Source organism: Excalfactoria chinensis, chromosome 16 (assembly GCF_039878825.1).
Source record: "Excalfactoria chinensis isolate bCotChi1 chromosome 16, bCotChi1.hap2, whole genome shotgun sequence".
In the NCBI taxonomy this organism is placed as follows: domain Eukaryota; kingdom Metazoa; phylum Chordata; class Aves; order Galliformes; family Phasianidae; genus Excalfactoria; species Excalfactoria chinensis.
The window spans coordinates 4,913,632-4,936,724 of record NC_092840.1 but is presented as its reverse complement, the minus strand read 5'-3'; the positions used below and the strand labels follow the sequence as shown (position 1 = coordinate 4,936,724).

General features: G+C 45.3%; 1 protein-coding gene across 3 annotated transcripts in view; it reads right to left on the bottom strand.

Annotated features, from left to right (window-relative positions):
* Positions 1 to 396: 396 nt before the first annotated feature.
* TTC28 (tetratricopeptide repeat domain 28) overlaps positions 397 to 23,093 on the bottom strand; it is a 120,367-nt gene continuing 97,670 nt past the window's right edge. For 2 of the 3 annotated variants that reach the window (XM_072350894.1, XM_072350896.1), the window contains 11 exons: positions 21,874 to 22,014; positions 16,732 to 16,876; positions 14,537 to 14,716; positions 12,933 to 13,653; positions 12,225 to 12,349; positions 10,935 to 11,166; positions 10,395 to 10,471; positions 8,438 to 8,461; positions 7,528 to 7,657; positions 6,416 to 6,523; positions 397 to 5,914 (listed from right to left, as the gene is read on the bottom strand). In XM_072350894.1, the coding sequence (XP_072206995.1) occupies positions 4,290 to 5,914; positions 6,416 to 6,523; positions 7,528 to 7,657; positions 8,438 to 8,461; positions 10,395 to 10,471; positions 10,935 to 11,166; positions 12,225 to 12,349; positions 12,933 to 13,653; positions 14,537 to 14,716; positions 16,732 to 16,876; positions 21,874 to 22,014 (3,508 nt within the window). In that variant the 3' untranslated portion in view covers positions 397 to 4,289. The remainder of the gene's footprint in view (positions 5,915 to 6,415; positions 6,524 to 7,527; positions 7,658 to 8,437; positions 8,462 to 10,394; positions 10,472 to 10,934; positions 11,167 to 12,224; positions 12,350 to 12,932; positions 13,654 to 14,536; positions 14,717 to 16,731; positions 16,877 to 21,873; positions 22,015 to 23,093) is intronic. The other variant, XM_072350895.1, reaches the window with a different exon arrangement.

Sequence of the window (23,093 nt, the reverse complement as noted above, 5' to 3'; positions counted from 1 at the left end):
AGGAGCAAAGATTTCAGTAAGCGTGTTCTAACTGGCAAAAGGTGTGGTGTAAATATATAGATCGTACCTTTGGCACTTGGTCCTCCCACGGAGCAACGATGGGACGAGGTGATTCTTGACGCTCCTTCCAAGCCTACGTGTCCTTTTGGTGCTGGGTAGAAAATAACAGTGAGCAAATGGCTGATGCTCCCATCACCTACTAGGAAAAGGAAAAGCAATTTCCAGTCATCATTTTGCAGAGGAAAATGACGTTCTGCTAAAAAGTTCTTCTAAAAAGACCCCTCGTTTGCACAGCAGAAGTTGAGGACGGTTGTCCTGGCTGCCAGGACAGGGAGCTGTGTGTCAACAAGGTTGTTAGCAATGCTGTCCTAGAGCGAGAGACCAGAGAACTGAGAGAACTCATGCTTTAATAGACACTGAAATCACAAAGGAAGAAGGCCAAATGCCTTAGCAATTTCAATAAAAAATATGAAAATCTTTTTACATGGTAAATTTCATAATATAAAAAGTTTAATGCTGTCTGGAAACAGAGTTTTAATTTACAAAAATGTCCGTATAGGCCAAACGTGGCTAACACTGCATACATGGAGAGCAAGTGCTAAAGGGCTGCTGCTTGGAAGAGTCTTTGCTGACAGTCCTCTGAGTTACCATCTTCAATGCTCTTCTGAAGAGTTCTGCAACCATGGGGCGAAGCTTTCCATACACATTTGCAGCCTTTCCGGACTGCACGGCAATGCAATGAACCCAGAACTGCTCAAATCCATTATTATCGCCTAGCCTGAAACTACCAGTGTTTTCTATCAGATTCACAGATCTTCTGTGCACATGGTTCTGTTCTGCAACGTGAAAGAGACGGTCACAGAACAAGTTTGACCTAACGAGAGGAAGCGTGGCCAAGACTGGCGTGCACAGCTATAGCACCCTTCAGTCATTTTTTTGCCTTACTTAAATAGGGTATGACTAAAAAGAAGGAAAACCAGTAGCAGGCCAGGGTTCAGGCTAACCAACAAAACCAAATTAAACGGGATCTTGTTCCGTGAGGTTGTTTACTGTTCCCCTTTAGTTTCAGCCGCAGATAGCCAATAAAATATCAAGTATCTCACAGTAAAACACATGGGATGAAACCAAACTAAAGTACATTCCACGGCCCCAGGGAATTGTTGCATGTGGCAGGTTGAGTGTGAAAGTGGGTAATACCTAACTCTTATTGCTCACTGTATTAAGCAGTGTTGTCACTTGTACCATGCACAAATACAACAACGACAAATGCATTTAAACGCCACAGAAGGAATTCTAATACCAAACAGAGAATATCATGTTATTTTCATTTCCTGAATTTCTCCACGTATTGGGCAAACCTGATCAAACTGGTTGTTTTTTTCCTCACAAAGGGGTTGTTTCTCAGTTGGGGGTGGAGGAGTGAGGCACAAGGTGTGTGAAGTGTCTCCCGGACATAAGCAAGCATGCATGTTGACGGCTCTCGTGAAGCCAATGGAAGTGCCCTGTGCCAAGTCCATGGAAATCAACTTCTCAAGAGACTTGTTCTAGTGACACCCAACTTCCGTATTTATACAACACCGATTTCCCAAACACTGAACATCCGACCCCTCCCTGCTTCTAACACACCCCTCCCCTTAGAAAATAAACCACCAACAGAAGAACCATCACCCCCCCCACCCCGAGTTAGTTCTTTCTGAAAACTTGAAGCCAGTACGAAACCGACTGGCAGCACGAAAAAGGGTTGTACCAAAATGACAAGATAGAATTTCCACAGAATAAAGAGCCTTTAGCTACGGATGTAAACTACAGTAAAGAGGCTTATTTTCAGCATGTTATGCAGCACTACAGGGAGTATTTGCTGTTGCTATACATAAAAAGCTGCCCACTTCCATCCTGGGTGTTCCTGGGATGTCGTTTGAAGTTATGCTGGTCAGAAACAGAGCAAGTCACACCGAGTCCCTCAGCAGTTGTGTGACCACGGCAAGCTGCACCATCAGCAGTCACCACCGACCTGACGTGCTGGAGCTGTACTGACTCATTTTGGCCCTCTATTCCAAAGTACCCCACCTAGTGATGGAAAGACAGTATCTAGCACCACACCATCTCAGACAGATGCAGTATACAGACAAGTAACTTGAATCGCACAAACTGAATGCATTTAGTCAACTTGGTTTTTTTTTTCTTTTGCTACATTGCATAATACGAGTAAATGAAGAACTACTCTTTTTGTCTTTCTTGCACTGAAACTTGTGACCATCCATCTCTCGTTAGCTGACTGTAACTACACAGTCTGATGTGTCTGATTAGAGCTTATGTTAATCTCTCGCAATAGCAAAAAGGAAATCATTCTCCTAACATCAGTGGCTTCCAGAATATACTCATAGCAAGCATGTCATACGTGCGCCATGATTAAGTAGAACCTAAGTAATTTTACATCATGGTATCAGAATTGAATCCTCTGTCCTGCTATCACTCTTTTCTCCCGAGATCCCCCCGAGGTCACAAATACTCAGGTCCACATTTTCAAGAAGAGCATCCAGACGTGATATAAGTGCAACAATTACCTGCATAAGCAACGATCCCCTAACCAGCTTGGAGATCTGTCTGCACTCACCATTCAGGTAGTCAGCTGCAAGACTGAAAGTCGGCTTAAGATCCCTCTAAAACTCAGGGCCTAATTAATAAGCCTCACAACACCTCCGTGAGGTAGGTAAGTAAATATTACTATCCCCATGTAGATAGACAGGGAAGATGAGGCACAGAGAGGTGAAGTGATGAGCCTTCAATCACTTGACAAATGTTGGGAGTGCATAATAGAAACCAAAAGCCTTGGTGATCCAGTGCTCCGACTTCATAGCACGCGGCCTGTGAAATACTCTGCTTGGATCTAAGTGCACAGTGTGGCTGAGTTCATGTCCACAGTTTTCAGTGCATGTAAATTATCACTTTGATTCTGATTACGTCACTACATTTAATGGCCACTTAAAAGAAAGAATAGCCTCCAACTTGATTGACAGCACCTCAATGCCATCTAGCCTAGGAAAGCTTCCTGTCTTTCCCACATCACCCCTGGGGTGCTCTCTTTTCTCCACAGATCAGAAGGTGCACAGGTTCTGCATACAGCTGGTCTGCACGTTCCCTCATGCGTGTGTCCTACCAATGACACAAACATATCCTGCCTGTGGACACCGGTGTACTTGCTCCTGAAGAAACCTGTTTCCACAGCAGGGGAAGGTCCTGCAGATGTGCTCATCTTGAGCTACTAGTAAACATTTAGTAGGGTCAGAGAAGGATTTACTGGGCTGGGTAACTTCTAAACCGCATACACTGATGTCACATTCCTGCCAATGTGGAACTACAAAACAACTTTATGAGCCTCAGTGTCCGTAACCCTTTTCTTTACACACTCAGCAGACAGAAGACACCTGTACTGCCCCAGTACTTGCCAAGACGAAGATTTCATTGTGATAACATTGTGTGCCAGAAAGATCAGAGCATTGATTAACACAGAGCTCACCTCTCTGGCACAGACTCACTACCTCACACTGAGGCTCACCTTTCCCCACTATACCCAAAACATTCTTGGGGAGCAGATCAACCAGCAGAAAGTCACCTGAGAGGTTTCTCTCCAGACGAAGTTACCTGGGATGCAGGGTTTAGAAAGGGGCATCTCTCTCCTCTCGTCTTTGTGTCACTGTATTTATCAATGAAAAGAGAACTGCTATGCAGTCGCAGTGTCAGCAACTCCTTGTGTTTTGCTAAGCACTTACTGGAGATGCCTAGAGGTGTGTTATCTCCTCCTCTCTGCCAGCCTTTCAACCAACCAGAGGAATGGCTTGCACTGCTGCAGGCAGAAACCCGTGCATGCTTTATGGAAGTTCTGCCTCCTCTCATCTCTCTCCAATCCCTGATATGTATAATTTCTGTATAAAAAGCCAGCTGTAAAACTTCCTGCGAGGATAAAAAATACAACGTGGTGGCTTAAAATCTAGCATTTTATGAACAGAAAGAGATTCGCTGGACTGGCTGCAGCAAAAACAGAATGCTACATAGAACCTGTGAAGCAAGTCTGGCCAAAGACCTGGTAACAGAAACTAAAACCCATCTGTGTGAGGCCCATGTTCCTACACAGGAACAGCGAGGGCCAATCTGTTGCATTTCTGTATATTGACAAAGGTACGACCATGGCTTCTTAGATAATATTCTGTGGTTCTGTATCGATAAAGGCAAGTGGGCAGAAGCAAATACTTTAACCAGACTTGAAGTCATCAGTTGTTACTCGAGACATTTCAACATTTGGAGGAAGGAAAAAATCTTCCTGGTGACAAGAATTTATAACCGTTCCCAGATGGGAGCCTCATGGGGCGTACAGTCCCCGCAGTGCTACTGGAAGATGGAGGGTGAGCTGATGTCACTGCATTTGTAGTTTCAGGGTGTCTGTGTCCATTCGGAGGGTTCTTCTGTGGAGAAGCAAGGTGTTGCTCAATAGAAAGGTCCTTCAGTTCCAGCTTTTCTGCACTCTCTTCTTTGCTGTGCCGTGGAGATAAATTTAGCAAGCTGAGGACATCTTTCTTAGAAGTCATTGTACCAGGTGCTCCTCGGAGAATCTTTATTGGGCCACTGGAGTGCTGGGGGCTGTTCTGCCAGAACATCTTTAAGTTGTGAATCGCTTGCACTTTTTCATCAATGGCAGCCATTTTTAGTTTGTCTATGTCTGGAGCATCAGCTGGACTAGAGCGAGCAGAGCCGGTGGATGAGTAAGAAAGAGCTGGCGATGGAGTGCTGCCAGCAGGAGACTGATGCCCTGAGCTTGGGGAGATATTTCTAGGTGATTTAGAAATATGAGCGCTGTAAGGAGAGCTGGGGTACTTGAGCTTAAAGTGTGGCTGCTCAGTTAAGGACCCATGTGAATCACAACTTGGAGATGGCTGCCCGCTGTACTGGCCCGTGCCATCTTTGTTTGACATCTCCGATGCTGTGGGGCTATTATAGCCAGAACTCACTTTCTGAAGGGATGAACTCCTTGTTGGAGGCTTTGGTTTAATTGCAAGAGGTGAAGACTGATTTTTCTGACTCGAGCTGACTGGCCTGCTGAACGCACTGGTCTCTGATGATTTGAATGCAGACATACCTGCCGGGGTGGAAACTGCATCATCTGAATTTTTGCTCTTACTTATTTGACTGCTGCTTCTCTGAAGACGTTCAACAGCAATGAGGTGACTCTGAGTTTCCTCCAGGATTTTCTGGGCCAACTCTTGAGGATCAAGCTTTGGATTACTGTCTTCTTGGGATTTGACAGTGCTGTCGGTCTCAGTACTAGACTGGTCAGATTCCCCAGTATCAGAACTTGCAAGTTTTCCAACTTTTTGGAACGGTGAGTTTGGGCTGGGAATAAGAGTCATTTTAACAGGAGAATTTGGAGTGCTTATGCTCCCTTTGGAATTGACAGGCTCTTTAACACCACCAGTTTGACCAGCTTTGGCCTGCTTGTGGTCGGGGGAAAATCTCGTTTTTATGTTTTCCTGGTAACTGGCCAAAGGCTCGTTGCTGATTATAGAAAAACCTTCATATTCTTCTTCATCTTTGCTGGCTACCACGCTGGTTTGTGGAGACAACTGGCTCTGCACTGCAGACCTATGTGGATAGATGTTCTTGGGCCTCTCATAGTCCTGGTGCCCTCTGTGTCCCACACCATCCAGCACGCTCTCTGGCTTGGAAACAAAACTCATGGAAGAGGCAATGGAGCTCAGGCTATACACAGAAATGGCATCCGATGCGATGCCATCTGGACAAGTAGGAGAGAACGGTGGGTTCTGGTACTGTGGTACAGGGTTGGAAATAGACTGAGCAGAAGCCAGAGACTCAAGTGATGAGGAACTGTCCAGGCTAAGGCGCTTCGGCAGCTCTGTAGAATCTAAAAAAGAATTTAAAAACAGTACAAGTGTGCCCTTAGATACACAGTAATAGTAAACTAAACCAGGCAAGGTTCTTATCAGAACTATGATGATATGAGATACACTAATTAACAAAACCAACAAACACAACAACAACAAACCAAACGACCTATTGCTTAGGTAAGAAAAACAACTAGCACAGGTCAGGAAATGCATGGACTAGGGCCTCACACCAAACATCCTGAGGGAAAACTTTGGGAATTCACCGATTGATTAGGATTTTATATCTCAAAATATTCCAGCTGCTCCTGTTTGCTCCTAACTTTGTCTTCAGGCAGATCTGAATGTTGCTTTTAACATTAAAAAAACGCCTGCTGCACTTGTTAAATGATGCATGGCATACATGTATGATGATGGATGTGTGATGTCGGCAAAAGGAACGAGTGTGAGATTTCAATGTAAGTGATTCTGATCAAATCATCAGACAGTGTATGAGCAAAAACTACACTAAGTAGCTTTACCAAAAAGTGCCAGCAAGGACTGTAGAGCAAAGTGCATGGTCCTCCTATTAGCTTGCTTCCCAGTTTTCAGAATCACCTCCTCTTGTCCCACTTCACAAAGGTCAAAACCTGTAGCAGAATAAGGAGCAAAAAGCCACAACTTGTAAAAAGATCCTATGCTCTAAACAAGCATCATCTTGTTTGAAACACACATAGAACAGAGACATTAAATTCTGCAGTTCTCTGGAACAACATCTCTTTACCTGCAATACACATTTTACTGGTTTGCTTTTATTACTATTTAGCACACTTTCATGGGAGCACTATGGAGTTGGGCTGTGAACATCTGTACATACACAAAGCACACCAGTCCAAACTGACAGACAAAACACACTGCTTGGTATTTTAACTGCAAATTATATGGAATAATCAGGGAATGATGGGACTAAATGCACCTCAGGGCAAAGCCCCACATGCCTGTAGCATTCATTCATTAATCCATTTTTTTTTTCCACAGGAGCGACCCTGAAGAACAGAGACCATGGAGTTTATCAAAAAGGCCTGGGAAGCAGGAGGCAGAAAAGTGTGAGATAAATGATGCCTGGCTTTTGTGAGCTCTTCCAACAGTCTTCTTGGATATCTCCTTCCACAGCGTTGCCTCTTCCCTCCAATGCCCTTCCCCAAAAGCCTTTGCTGGTCCAAGTCAGAAGATCCTGGTACATACTATCATTCTGGCCTATTGGACAGATTGCCCAGCCAAAAGAATGACTGGTTCTCTTCAGGTAGTTAGTCAGAAGCAAGTATGCAATATGAACAACTGGAGAACCAGATTCTGAAATTACAACAGCACCAATTTGCTGTGAACTCTGAAATCCACCATCTGCTGAACTCAGGAGATGTTCTGGTACACGACAGAAAAACCTGTTTATCAGTGACCAACCAGTAAATGAGAGCTTGGTGCATGTTAATTGGCCACACAGTACTGAGCAATCAAGGACCACATCCAGAGATGCAGAGTCCAAAGAGAACCCAGACAAACAAATCTACAGCTGTGAGGCTCATCACTACTTCAAGCTGCTATATGAGACACCAGCAGTAGCTTCAGAAAGATAAGGAAAGAAGTGTTTTCCTACCTAGAGCTGCCAGAAACTCATGACAGCCAGGGAGCCTCCAGAGTTGGACGCTGATAGAAACCTGGATTGGTGCAGAGGAGAAATCCTGTTCCTTCTCGCCTGCCTGAAGTTGAACCAGGACTTGATGTAGCTGAAAATAAAGCAAACGTTATCCATTCCTTACAAATCAAATCACTGCTTTTCTGACAGTCACACCTAAGGAAACGCACTGCTGACAGCCCCTCACTGAGACACTCTTACATTCAGCTGCTGCTCCTGAACAGAACAGTGAGATGGAAGATCTGAGCAGAGAGAACAGTCCAGGGACAGCAATTATAGACACACTTGAACAGCAGCACATCAAGGGACAGAACAAGGGGGAGGGCTGGGGGTGTAGTCAGTGGAAACTGAGCACGGAGGAAGCACAGCAGGAACACAGGGGAAGTGAAAGCAAAGGGGCTGCTCACAGACATCTGCTGATGCCCGTACCACGACTGAGTGATACTCCTTAAATGAAGCCCAGAAAACTCATTCTCAGCATTTAGCTGGGCACAGAATGAGTCACATGAAGCTATGGAAGACTTTCCTAATATCTCCATGGCTTCCCAGGAGTGAATTTACTCAACACTGCCCAAGGGACGGGAGTAACAAAGTTGAGAAAAAAAAAAAAACGTATTTATGAAGATCTGACACAAATTAAGGTGCCAGGACCTCATCTAATTCAAAAACACAGCTGGAGCAGGAAGGATGGAAAATCATTAACTGGGGACCAGCTAACCTCAGGACCAACCCACAACTGCTTACGCAGTCTTTTTCCACATTAATCAAATTCCAGGCCTGAAAGCAGGGTGAAGATGGTACCCTGCAGCTCAGGGAAATGGCATTAATCCTGCACAGCAGTGTCATTCCTCTGTGCATGTAATATACTCACCATTCCCACCACATTTTTAACAGCCTTCAGGCAGCGGATAACAAGGAAGGAAAAGAGAGGAGAAAAGAACACAGGTTACTCTGTGCTACAAAATGCCTGTGACAGGGAGCCCTGCAGTGCAGCGACACATCCACATGCAAACCAGCATCCTGACTGCAGGATGCTCTATTTTGAGAAAGAAGGGAGCAATGGAAACAACTTGAGCTGTGAATCAGGAGCCCAGCAGTGTAGGAAGAGGCAGCTGGAACCTGGGATTGCCCAGCAAATTGCCATCAGTTCAGACAGAAGGCAGGCAGATACCCAGACCAACCCACATTCTGGCAGAAGGCTGAACATAGAAAAGACCCTTCTTTTATCTGGTATACATTATTGGCATGTAAAACAGTAATCAAGCCCTATATATTCCTTGTATATGTAGCAGCATCAGAGTTGGTACTTTTGTGGCTCCTGCCTTCCAGTTTGTAAACAATCAACACTTGCCATTCAGAGCAAGAGATCAGACTGCCCACCTCACTGTTTCACTACCAGCAAGAGCACCTGCTCCCTTACAACTCCAGTCACCCTTACTGGAAAGAGATAAAAGCAACACCTATCAACTGAACTGACAGTGTTCATGCTCCAGTTCTGTGCAAAGTCTTTTCTCCTTTTGGGCTCCTTTAGCTGCACCTTTGCTGCTCACCAACCGAACTGCTGAGAAGGAGGAGGCAAGGACAGCAAGTAACAGCAGAAGTTGTGAGAGTTCAGCTGAAAAACCCTGATCTTAAAGCTAGGGAGGCTCTTGTGCAAAAGGAAATTCTGCCTATGGGTTGGGCTACTCAAGAAAATATGCAGAAACAATGCAATACTCCTGCCAGTCTGAATATTCTCCCCTGAGTGGTTTAATCGTCTGAGGCAAGAAGACAACCATGAAGTAATCTCATGGACAGTCAAACATACAGACTTACTGGAATGTTGTCCTCATCACATCCCACTTACAGCAAACCTCCCTCTGGTGGTAAGGAGGAAAAAATAACCCTGATACTTGACAACAGAAGTCTTGGGCACTAACAAACGAGCCAAGGCAAGAAAACAAAACACCACAAAGACAAGCCATTAGAAATATTCCTTGTGCTGCTGTAACTTGTGACAAGAAACTATTTCCTTGAGGCAGACATAGGCTAACTGACCCACAAAGCAACTTCTTAATGGATAACTGCAAAGCTGGAGCTGTTATTTTGCATTTTGTGCAGACAGACTCAACGCCACAGTGTGATTGGGAGCGCTATAAAACCACACGGAGGTAATCCCAGCTACTTTCCATGCTACTTCCCTATAATATCTTTGCATGGGGAAAGGGTGAAATAAAGTATGCTGTTCACCTGTTCACGATGTGTAGTGTGTTCATTTACTCAAGCAAGCAAATGAACACAAGATAAACCTCATTAGAGGAGCAACTGGAACAGTAAGAAACATGTAAGGGAAAGCTAGCCAGGCAGGTGGCACAGAGTGAGGTGAGGTTCTTCTAGGTAATGATACAAAGACAGGGAAGAGGGAAGAGTGTGAAGGAGGTGGGGAGGGCTGAGGTGTGGGGGAGTGCCATGGCCACAGGTTGGCATTACATCTCTCTTAAATTAGGTGAACTCTTGCAGCAGAGCTACGAGCACTCAAACCAGAAAAAGCATTGGCTCAGTAAGTTCTAAGACCCTAGCATCAACATTTTGCTTCTCCCTCACTGTAGTATGTATATTATGTTTTCACTTCCGTCCCTGAGCTGTGAGATCCAAGGCCATGCAGCCCAGTCATACGCCCACCTTTTTCTTTTCTGGACACACGCTTTCATTCACACAAAGAGGGAAATATAGAATTTCAGTCTCTGTAGCTGATAAACTACAGCATAAACCACTCTGTGCACTTCTGAGTTTACTGACCTGGAATGAACCATTTGGAAACTGGTACTGGAGAAAAACCTCCGACTTACCCTGTTGATGAGCTGCTCTCCTGTTTCTGAAGCTGTGATAAGTTTACAAAGTGCCTGAAGTGCAGGGTTAGGCAAACCTGAAAAACACCAGCAGAAACAGATTGTTCAATACCTGTTTATTGTCCGCTAGGGATGCAGCAACCTGAACAGAACGCAACTTCAGCTAATTCCTACAACCTCTCTCCCCATCTGAATCATTCTGGAAACAGAAGCAATTTCCAGAAAATCATTTTTTTTCACAGCTTTGCATCTGATTGTAGAAAAAAGGAAGAGATATCATACTGCTCAGATACTAGACCCGGGAGTAAATGATTCCAATCTACAACAATACTGGACCCAGGAGTAAATGATTGCAATCTACAACAGTTTCAGTTAACGTTTACTTCTAGAACCTCTATTCTGTTAAATGCTTTCATTTCATTATTGTAGAAACCCAGACCAGCAGCACCATTCTGCAGACTTACACCAAAGAAAGGCAGGAAAAGGCAGATGTCTGCTAGGTCGTAAGAGAACAGAGCCTGCAGCTGGTCTGCTGCTTACCTAGGAGGGACTGTATGGTGCTGCTGCACTGCTGCAGTCGTTCACCAGGGTCAGAGGTGGGGAAGAACACTGCTGCTGGCAGGCCGCTGGCTGGAGGGTCCAAGCGAAACCCCACTGCTGTGAGCAGTGCCTGCCAGCCTGGAATACCTCCAACTTTATTCTCCACGCTTTGCTGGGAAGTATACATGGAGTTGTGCTGCCCATTCTGGATTCGCTGCAACGATTTTTCCACCTGTGAGGAAAATACAGCGTTAGCTTACTATAGAAATGATTTTTACTAACCAAATTGTTTTACACAGTAAAGAGGCAGGAACAACACGCTGAGGGACAGCTAGACTGGTGATGAACCTGTCGTACATAGAAGACTAAGTGCCCTTGAAAACAGAGGCTCCAGTAACTCAGCACCCACAGGTTTAAAATCACTGTGACAAGTACCACTGTGCTCCGGGACACTGGGTGAATGAATGCCACAGGAACTAAGAACCAGCCTGATTGTGACCATTTCCAATAGGCGGGCAGTGGCATCTGTCTGCTCCAGATGACTCACTCTCAGGTTCCAGTCTCTTAAGTACACTGTTCATTACCAGGCAAGAGCATGCAGAGCTACATGGTAAGGAGTAACAAGAGGGAAGTGGCCACAAAACCCAGTAAGTGGAATGACTAGCAATGTTCATGAGTTTCCATCATCTCATGGATACTCCACATTCCTGTGGGGCTACAGGAGACATACTGGAAAGAAAAAAAGACAAAAAAGCACTACAAGTCATGAATAAGTATCCTCATCATCTGACACCTTGGCCTCCATCCTGGCGCTCCCCACAGCAGGAGACTGGCACATGTGGGAACAGAAGTACCTCTCATCTCCAAGTCTGCCCACAGACCTCAGGCACTAGATCTGCACTCCCATGACTGCTTTCTTGCAATCTCCATAGTGATTTTCCTTGTCAAAACAATTAACCTCAATGATAATCTCATTTTTAAAGCACAAACCCAATTCAACAGCTTATGTGAACCAGATGGGACTGGGAAAGATTCTTGTCATGACACAACAGAGGACTTCATATCCACTCTGGAGTCTCCTTCAGGTGTCCCATTCTTTTTACACTGACTGATTTAGCAAGATACCAACTTACGGTATGAAAGAAGGGTTGAAGGTTCATATCCAAATGGGAGCTATTACACATCAGGGTGTTTCTCATCCCATTCTTCATTCAAAGACTCATCTCACTATGACAGACCTGCAAGCCCCCCTCCCATGCCTGCTGGGTGCTGCAGTACTGCCTCCCTTACCAGATGGAGCAGGACACGCAGAGCATCCCGTGCCCTTTCAGGATGCTGCAGAATCTCAGTCAGGGCCTGTCCTACCAGTGAAGAGGGGCTGTTCAGCTTCATATCACTCCCAATAAGCATGAAGCCTGCAGGGTTCAGAAGAGTCAGACTGAGACCGAAATGAGACAAGACTGAGAACCTCTGTTTGTTACTGAAAACATGCAAAACAGGAGCAGGTAACTTCTGCCTGCTCAGACTAATGAAATGTAATGGTTCTATAGAATGAACCTCCAGAAAGCTTCTGGATGCTTCTTGTCATCTATTAAATCAATACTGTTTTCCTGCTCAAACAAATGGAATAACACTGTCTTTCAGTTAAATGTCCCCCTACAGATCTCACACACATGCTGAATGAGTGATTGTATTGCACATTATTTCTTTGTAGTCATGGAACAATTGTGATGAAACACACTTCACCTTGCAATTGCTTTACCTTGTATCAAGTCCACAGCCCACTTAGTGAACAGTGAAGTACCAGTGTTTCTCCCTGACACTGACATTCAGCCATGCTCGGAATTAGGGCCTGAAACACGGGCTGAGTTCTGTGTGAGCACAGGGAACACGCTGCTCCCAGCTACCTGCTATCATCAGTTCTTACTTAATTCAAACTCTCTGGCATAAAAACCCTTTCTAAAAACCACAGATTATCAAAAGACAGATTCCTCCTACCTGCCCAGTTGGATGGATGGGAGAACTGCTTGCTGCTCTGTACAGTCTTCATTGCTTCACCAAGAGCTGCGCTGGCTTTCATCCCATTTAAGAGGGAGGAATAGAAGGCATGTACAAACATTTTGGAAGCAGCCACTGGAACAGGCCAGAGGGACACTAGGACACACTGAGCCCCAGCAGCCAGGAATGCTCTTGTCAAGCCAATGACTCCATCAGCAGTGACTTTGCTGTTGGATTCTTGGTAAGAGCCAAGAACCACTAATTTTACAGGAAGCCGCAGATCCAGGACATCAGCTGCAGTCAGCAGAAACTCCTGGAGAGGAGGACAGTCCGAGATGCTCTCCACATCACTGGCATCATCCTGCATGCGAAGGGATTCTGGAATTGTGTAGGGGTTCCCAAATGAACTCTTGCTGCTGGCTGGATTGCTGTCAGTGTTGGGCGTCAGGACCAAAGCAGCAAGCTTCCAGGAGACGTGGGTTGCAAAATGGACACACTCTGCCTGAGTGAGGGCACTCATGACTCTCTCTTTTGTCGCTGCACTGCCAACTAAGGGTTGGCAGCCAAGTAGCTCCGATACCATATACGCTTCCTCTTCTGCAGAGGGCATAGGTCCCCACAGCCACCTATCCATAACTGCTGAAGGGAGCTTGGGATTTCCTATGACAGCTGCCATTGAGGTAGAACTGGAGTAAACAGAAGTATTCTTCTTCCCATGGGACTATATAAAGAGAAAAAGAAGGCAAAAATGGGGTTCAGAGATCTGTCTGTTGAGGTGTTGCTAGTAAAGCAATCTGTCTCCTTGGTTCTAAACAGCAGTCTGGATGTTGTAATTATTTAAAAAGCTCTGTATTTCATTAGTTTTTTTCCATTTAAATATTCCAAAGGGTATTTCTGCTTTAGGACAGTCAAGATTTCTATCCTCACTTCTTGGGTCAATAAATAGATTAAAATAGAAAAGAATATATTTAGCCCAGTTCATCCTGGAGGGCTGTAGGAGAGCTGAACATATAAAGAAGATCCCAGCTTCCCACTTTAAGGGAGGATTATTTGTAAACACTTACTGCTACCTGGTTTCTAGCATCTGTATTTCAAAGATCAGCATGTCCACTGCCAACAGCATCGTGCTGTGTGCAACTGATTACTGGGGCCTGAGAGTGACCAGAAACCCTTACTCTCAACATCAGTAACAAAGAAGATATGCAGACCCTTTTGCTGTTTCAGTGACTGCATTTAACCCAGTACAGGGCAAGACACGCAGCGTTAACACTGCTCAGCAAGAAAAGTGACTTAAGATATTTTCCCTGGAGACACAGGCCTTAGAAAAGCTGACAGTGTTTGCCACGCATCAGCATGAAGATATTTTGGTGAGATTTGCCAGTGGTGCTGGCTTTGACTTACTTTGACTGCAGAAACTATACAGAATACTTTGCACCTCGTGTGTCCGACATGCTCGTCTGCCCTGGGAGTGCCGCAGGAAGGTGGCACATTTGCCATTTCTATTGTGTAGGAGGACAGAGCTGCTGCTATTCCTGCATGCATAGGAACTTACACCTCGGGAGAGAGGTTCTGTGAGAGGGAGGTTTTAAAACGCAGTGCCAGACCTTGGAGCTGGGATTCAGCGACTGGATGGATGGTACTGCAATGAGGCTGAAGCGCTCGTAGAGGTACTCATTGGAGGAACTGCCCTTCAGGAGAGCAAAAGGAATGAGGTACAGTTCTCCCTCCAGAACCAAGATCAGCTGGCGGTGACGGCCAACGGGCCCACTGGAATGCATCAAGCCCTGAAAAACAAAGACATAGAATTAGTACGGTCCAAAGATGTCTTGAGGATTTTGACGCAAACTGTCATTACATTTCTAGGCAATCGTACACCTCTAAGGCAGAGCAGCAGCGTTATTTAGTCCTGGTAAATAAATTACTGCTTTGAAGATGAAAGCTTCAGCCCAGGCTTGGCTGAGAGTCGGTCCTCCTTCTGACAGCTTTGCAGCTAATCAGTTCAGCCTGTGCTGCTCTGTTCCCCTTTAGGCTGCTCCGTGTTCCCAGAGACGAGACCACTTTGCAAAGTGCAATGCAGGATGAAGAGAAGGATCTAACATGTAGAACTGTCGTTCTTATGAGAATTTTAACTTTAAATGATTTAAACTCCATCAGATGCACCAACTATCTCTTTTGACATCAGAAAAACAGCTACTCGGGTGCTTCTGATCTGGAAATCCAGGGGCTTCAACAGAACAGGAAGCATATTTTCAAACAAGCAGCATTTCATGAATAATAACCCCACAAAACTTCTGTGGATCTAGTTAGATTCTTTTTGGAAGAGATATCACTCATGTTCTAACGCTCTTCTGCTATTTATCAGATGTTAATCCGTTTGAAATCCCAGCTTTAAAGCAAAGTTATTTCAGCTCAGCCCCCATTTAAGAGAAAACAGAATAATCTTCTTTGCTGTCAGCAGTGAACTACTACCACAAATGGAAACACAAACTTTTAAAACACGGCATGAATGAGTAACATCAGAAAATCCTGAAGTGCACACACTGAATAATCACCATCCAACAGAAAATAAATGACTATTGTGCAGTTTGAGGGTGAATTTTGCTACTTGTATCACTATACACCCTGGTCCTAACACAATTTCTCCCTCCACTTTGCTCAGGGTCCATCTGGAGCAGACTTCCAGACTGCACAATGATACACTGATAGCTGAGGATTAACTTGAGATACACTGACCCCATCTCACAACCAATGAGAGAATAACAGGAATTTGCAATTGGTCTCAAGCTTCAGCTCTCAAGCAGCAGCAAAGATGAATGAACATCATTAAGAAACACAAGTTTCAATCTGGTGGTTTCCTCCAAAGGGAGTTGGGAGTGAGTCAGAAATGCCAAAAAACACGTCAGCTACAATAGAGAGCGTCAAACAGTAGGAAGCTGAAGAAAGACAGTGAGGTGCTTGCAATGGCTTTTTGGCTTTTGAAGGGGGAATAAAATTGCTGAAGGATGAGAAAAACTTCATTTTAAAGGAATTAAGAACAGTTGTTGACCTCTTGCTGTTCCTCCTTCCCTCTTTCCAGCTCTGGAGCTTGTCCTGCTCACAGACTGGAGACGAGGATGCAGGACCATCCCTGACACACAGCAGCCTCAGGAGCCATCCTGTGAACCATGTCCGCTCCAGCCTGACACGCTGTTTACAACACCAGCAGCCCCAAGGGATGCTTGCCCAGCACCGGCTGTCTGTGCTGAACCAGGACGCGTGCTCTGCAGCTGAATCCACCAGCTCCCATTCAGCCTTGCCACTTTTTGCAGAGCCCAAGCTGACAAGCAGTAGCTTCCTACCAGGGAGTTATTGTTTTCCAGAAATGTTTGTTTGCTTTTTAATATATATATATATTTAATAAATACTCCATTTTACCTACTGTTCCAATTCTGTTGGCAACAGAATCAGAGAATCTGAGCCAGAGATACACACACCCAGCAGAATTTTCAGTTTGCATGGGTTTTTTTTTCCCATACTTATAACAGTTTTTCACTCTTCCTGATCTATTTGTTCCTCAGTGAGTCTGCCAAGTTTGCCAATTAGGATTAGCAATCAGGGACGCACTTCCTTCATCAAAAGCGTTACACTTTGGCAGCTGACTAGTAGTGGTCCTTTGTTTCCCTCTCCCAGTATATTCAGTCTCACTTGGGAAGACCAAGCTGAAGGTGTCATGCTTTATAACCACCCCTAGGCTGGCCATTTCAGCTTTCCCAAGTGACAGGGAGTTTCTGTAAGCAAATCTCTACATCTAGAAGCTTACTCCTTCCATGGGTCCTATCAGTAAGTCGTAGAGCGCTCGGAGCGGGGGTTTGGTGAAGGAAGCCTGCCTCCTTGGAAGAGAAGATGTTCCATCCTTGACAGGAGACACGGTACTGCTGAACAGACTGGTCATGCTCTGACTGCTCCTGTGGGATAAAGGCAAGCGAGAGGTTAGTTTCAGAGACCTGAGGTCCACTGTAGGTTGTACTGACTTCAGAACACCGCCAAAGAGCCAGTCCCAGTCTGTCCAAGCAGAGGACTGAGCACTGTGAGATGCTTCACACCATGGCTTTATTCTCCCATTCAGCTTCACACCACAATGCACAATGACAGCAATGGCACAAGTTCCCCCAGCACCTCCACCTGGCTGCCAGGCACCAACAAACACCAGCCACTCTAAGGAGCCTGAGATGGTGTGGGCACAAAAAGTTATGGCCCCAAGGAGGAAATGAAGTTGCCCCAATCTGGTCTGTCTAATCCAGCAGCTGAGCTCCCCAGAAAGGTTATCCTTGGCATAATGCCACAAACAACCATTTCATATGAAAAGGATAATTTTCCAGAAAGTTTTAACAGGTGGGCCTTTAAAAAAGAGGAAGGGAGGGAAATGAGATGTTTTACAGTAATAGTACTACAAGGCCTGAAGTGCAACCAGAGTCACCACTGGGGCTGTCCAGTAACAAAAACAATATCCCTGGCATAAAAGGCCACCCATGAGGGCCTCACTGTCCCCATGGGGCCAAAAGCATCTGATATTCTTTGTAACCCCAGCCTTGAACATGCTCTGATGCTGCTGCACAGAGAAAGCCTCCTTCCTTTCCTAGTCTCCAAGGCGCACAGCGCTGTTCCAGCTTTCAGATGCTTTCCAGTGCCATGTGCTTTTGCCAATGTATATGACAGGAAAGCAGCTACAGCTTCCCGGACTCACAACTAACCCCTCACACCTCATCAGCACATTAGGCATGCTGTGGTTTAATGGCAGCAAAGCACCACACAGCTATTCACTCATTGCTCTACTCCAGTGGGATAGGGGAGAGAATTGGAAAAAAAAAGAAAACTAAGTAGAACTCTTAAGATAAAAACTATTTATTAAGACAGGAAAGGAAGAAAAATATAGTAATTGTGTTTTTATATATACATATATTTACAGATCAAGTGATGCACAACACAAGTGCTTCCCACCCACCAACCAATGCTCACCAGTCCCTGAGCTGCAGCTGCTCTCCTTGGAGAACTCCCCTTGTCTCTGTTCCTCAGTTTTACCTCTTGCAGCACTGTGTTCTCCCCCCTAAATCCCTCTGCAGAGCTGACTGAGCTGAGCACGCCTTGCAGAGCACCGTTGTTTCAAGAATAACAAGCACAGGCTTTAGAATTTAATCAGGAAATAAAAACTGTGTTATCCCAACCTGGAGGTTGGACCGGATGATCTCCAAACGTCCCTTCCAGTCTCACTGATTCTGTGATTGTCTGATGCTGTGGATCCTGTGCATTCCCAGTGCCCTGACCCCTGTGCTTACGGCACGTTCCTCCACTATGTTCCATATGATATAGCAGCAGGGAATGGCAGAGATATTCTGTTGCTTATCCAGGAACCAGACAGCAAGAAGAGCCCTGGTCCAAGCCCAACAGCTCCATCCTTCCCAGAGTGCAGCCATGTGCCAGCAGGTGGCACTCAAAGCCTCGTCTTCCATGTTAAGCCATTTTCACAGACTAATTTATTGCAGAGGATAGGAGCTTGATTGCTCTAATGAGTAAAGCCCCCTTCACCTTATTTGCACAGCCAAGAAAATCCGGATTTATCCCTTCACCGCTCAAACAGGACTTTTTATTAAAAGAAAACCAAAGGAGTGTCATAAATCTTTCACATCCTTTGTGTGTGTACACAAAGGAGAGTGAGAAAAACCATAGTAGGAGGCTGACAGACATCTTTTGCAGCAGGCAGACTGAACCTGGAGCCCTCTCTCCCTTTCCTCCCAAAAGAGCAGCTCTCCAGGGACCCGTACAGGGCCCACATCCCAGTGATTTCAATGTAATGAAAGAGACTTAATAATTTTTCAGGCAAACACTCCTACAAAGCCCCAGCACTGGCTTTTGGGATGCTGCAAAGCTGCAGGGCTGAGCACTTCTACCTTGCTCTTGCTGTGTTCCCTCCCCTGATATCTGGAACAATAAATATGTCTCATTCGGAGCCTGCACAGTGCTGCTTATTTACAACCCCTTGTACAAGGCAATGGTGATTTGCAGCAAGCAAAGCAAACAACAAACTGGGGCTCAGGAATGCCTGCATGTCAGTGTTAATGCTGCTTCCTCCCTTTATCTTGGAGACACAGGAACAAAGCAGTGATCCCTTGAGAATCTCAGAGAATGGAAGAGAAAACCCTCATCACACAAGCCTTGAGCTCAGACTAATTTGGCCTGTAAGCCTCTGAGGAGCTGGCTCTGCTTGTAGAGAGTGAATGTGGCTGCACTAGGGCTGGAGGCAGCAGTTTATACTGCAGTCAGCAAAGGCCTGCTCTTGTCTTGGCACTTGTTAGGGCTCTGGTCAAGATAAATACCACTCATGACCTTGTAGAGCCATTCAGGAGGGTTGAATATAAGACTTAACTGCTGCAGCGGTCTGTCAGCCTTGGGACAAATGGACATCCAGACCTGGCAAGCCTGTCTCAAAAAGGCTTTCCGAGAGATGCAACACCACGTTCAAATTCAGAATCTTGACACAGCCACGATACCAAGCAGTGGGAAGCTCCAAAAGCATTCAGATATGAGCTCTCCATGGATGCTTTCAAGCAGCCACAGTTGTCTCCAACACCCAGCAGCTGCTGCACATCAGTGCTCTATCAGTGGCATCAGCAGCTCAGGCAGAGACACCGAGATCACAGCAGTGTCCCTGCAGTGCCCCTTTCTCCTCTGAAGTCCACTTGTTTTCAGAAGGTCCTTAACTTAAACTGCCAAACCCAACTATTCTTTCTTTTCTAAGCGGAGTTGCCAAAATAAAAAGAATAATAATCATATTACTTTCTACTTAAAAGCCAGAATCACCTGGTTACCCGATGACAGCAGCCAGAGGGCACTCACCCAAACCAAAGGGTTTCTTTCAGCCACCTGCTCATCACCAGAAATGAAGTCTGGATGGCTCCAAATAGTTCCAGCATCTCTTAGGGCCTCATTTTGACATGGGTCCTTAACAGCACGTGCAATTCCTGTGCGTGAAAGAACTCACGCTGGCCTCATGCCATGAAAACTCCCTTGAGGATCCAAAACATGTGAGCACTGCATTCAGGCCCCACATAAGGAATGCAAGGCCTGCCTTGGCAGTGGGAAAGGCAAACTCTTACTCTTGGCTCCAAGCAGGCCCTGTTCCTCTTTGTGCCCTGCAGCACAGAAGCCAAGGCAAACAGAGCCCATACCTTCAAGCACTGTTTGTGAACCACAGTGTTACTTACCACCATCTGAAACACCACAGCAGCAACAATTCACTCAGCACTGACCTCCAGCTGCATGACCTCATGGTAGTATTAGCTGGCAGAAAAACAACTACACAACAGAAGGGAACAGGAGACTGAAGCTGGAAGATCTCAGTTTATACTTTGCTAACTATTCAACTCTGTTGCTGACTCAGAGAGCTCACTGTTTCTCATCAAAGCTCTATGCCAGGGCACAGAAATGCAGCCTGTTCCCTTTATTTCTCTTAACCTCTCTTCTACGCAGACCTTCATCATCAGTGGGGCATGCATACCCCTGGAGGGTCTGTCTGACCCTGAATTAGGAAGTACTGATAGCTCACTACCACTGCAGCAGCATGAACAGATACACACATAGACTGTGGGAATTAAAGCAGGCCAGTTGTTGGCAGCAACAAGATGCTCCCAGTCTCATGTGATGCTGTTACTACAGCTCACAGGCTCCAGTGACTGCTCACTGCACTGCAGGCTGATTGTTTGTTTCTTTTCCAGCTGAGAAAGGCCTGGGGTACCCCCCTGTGCTCATATAATCCATGCTGGAGCACAGACCTAGCCAGAAACCCTGGGTTGCATCATGTAGCATCTCTCCATTATGGGAGTGGTGACACTGGAAATTTTCTGTTTTCAATTTTTATTTTGAATGCTTGCCCTCAACAGCAGCGTTGTAAAAGACTGAAACCTGAGCACCCTGTAAGAGGTAGAAAATGAGTGGAGACTGCACAGCTAGTGCTAATTAGTACAACAGTTACAACCCGCAGAAACAAGTACTTCCACAAGAAGTGTATAAGCAAAGAGCTCAATTGTTCCACAGTTCTCACACAGAAGGGATAAAAACAGAGTTCCTCTGCAGGTGTTCAGCCGGTCAGAAAAAGAACTTGTCCAGGAGAAAAGAAAATTAGACGTGGCTGCCCCTCAGGACAGAGATGCCAGTTAACAACTGCTGACAAGCCCTCACTGGCTGTTACCGTAAGCTATCACTACCATCTGGAAATGTAATGAAGATGCCACTTCTTCTATGCTCTTCTATTGGGTTTCTAGCTGAAATACACAGTCCTGTCTAAGGTCTCTGTGGGTGGCACTCTGTCTCAGAAGAAAGCACAGTGATGCTTTCAGTTGCTGTTCTACCTCCTTTCTATTGAAAAGTTCTACTTTTAAAGAAGGAAGCAATAAGAATCTGTGCCTTTCCAGGGGCTAGCAGGGCTTCTCTATCTTTCACATGTAAGACTTGAGCCTGTAGAACAGAACCAAGACCCAACTGGTCACCTATGTGTGGAGTGCCTGGTGAGTAACTGTCCCAGGCTGGACAAATGTGCAGCACAAGACATTCCCAATCCCATCAGGAATGAGATAAAAGGCTCTCCGAGAAAGGGAGAAATCCACACAGTGCACCAAATGAAGAAGATAAAAGACTGAAGGGAAATGCCTCTGCTCAGAAGGAGAGAAAGTGACCACTGCACATCCTAAGATGTGGATCTTATTTACAAGATAGATACTTAATGTTCCACAAGAATCAGTACTGTGAAGACATATTCATATGGTTACTGCAGCCATCATGGTCTGCTGTTTTGTGTCCTTGAAGCACAGGGGAATAAGCAAGACCACCAGTGTCATCAGCTGCACTCTGAGGTCATACCAAGGCAACTCATTCTCCTTGCTGATCTCCAAATGCAGTGCTACATTCTCACCTGTTCAACAAGTTGTTCCTGCTGACCATCCTCAGGAAGCCAGTTGGATCAGTCATTGAGTTCAGCTTGTTATTCATCTCCTCAAACTGCTGGTCCATGATATCTCCAGCTTCACTCTCAGTCTCACTGCTTGCACAGGCTCTGCAGAGGGAACAGCAGGGTGAAGGAGTCACTGGTGCAGGAAAGAACAACAGTATTGTGACAAATGCTCAGTCAGTTTGAGAGAAAATGGATTTCAGGCAACCTCAACCAGACACTGAAGTCAAATTGTCCCTGCATTATACACAGTGGTAGAAATACAGGACGCAAATCCTCAAGCCCAGCAACAGGAAATGATTTCTGAAGCTACAGAACAATACAGAAAAGCTGAGATTTGCAGGAAACGTCAAATTTGGCCCTTGAATTGCCTAAGAACATGCATTAGTGCATCCTTTCCACAACAACTCCAAGTTCTGCTTGTTCCTTACACTGGCAAAGCTCAATATACAAAAGACAGCTGTGTTGATGCTCCTATTATACAAACAGAGAAAGAAACAGAGACAAACAAAATAGAAAAAAAAATAAAATAAAAAAAAAAAGACTCCATGGTGACATGACAGCAGGACAGCAGCAACAGAGAGCAAAACTTCTAACTTCTGCATTTCCTGATGTTAACACCTAAATTATCGTCTCCGTCAAAACCAATGATAGCAGGCTTTTCTTTGTAAAGATAGGAAGCAAACACACTACTGTACATATGTTTTTTAACAACTCCCTCCTTTAATTAAATAAATAAATTGCACATCATCTGGTGCATTGCCAGCCTTGGAATTTGTACACTTCAGCTAAACCTGCTTTTCTGCCTGTTTAAGCTGTCCTGCATCTCACTTCTCTTTCCTTTCAGTGGGTTCCTGACATATTGCAGCCTTTCTGCAAGGACACGTTTTCCAATAATAAGCACATAAATCAAATTAAGGTACAACTCAGCACAGGCAACTCCATTTGTTGCTGTACGGACCATGGGATATCTTATAAATATACTTCCAGGTCAATGTGATCTCATAACCTGAGCGAACAAGCCCTGACAAAAGCCAGTCACTTGAGCACTGGCACTGGGCAGCTGAACAACAGCCAGAGGAGGGAAGAAAGAAAGTGGAGAGGAAGAAAAGGCTTTCAACAGCTGTGTCCTGCATGTTCTTCTTCCAGCTGCAGGCATGCACAGTCTTGAGTCCTGGCACGGT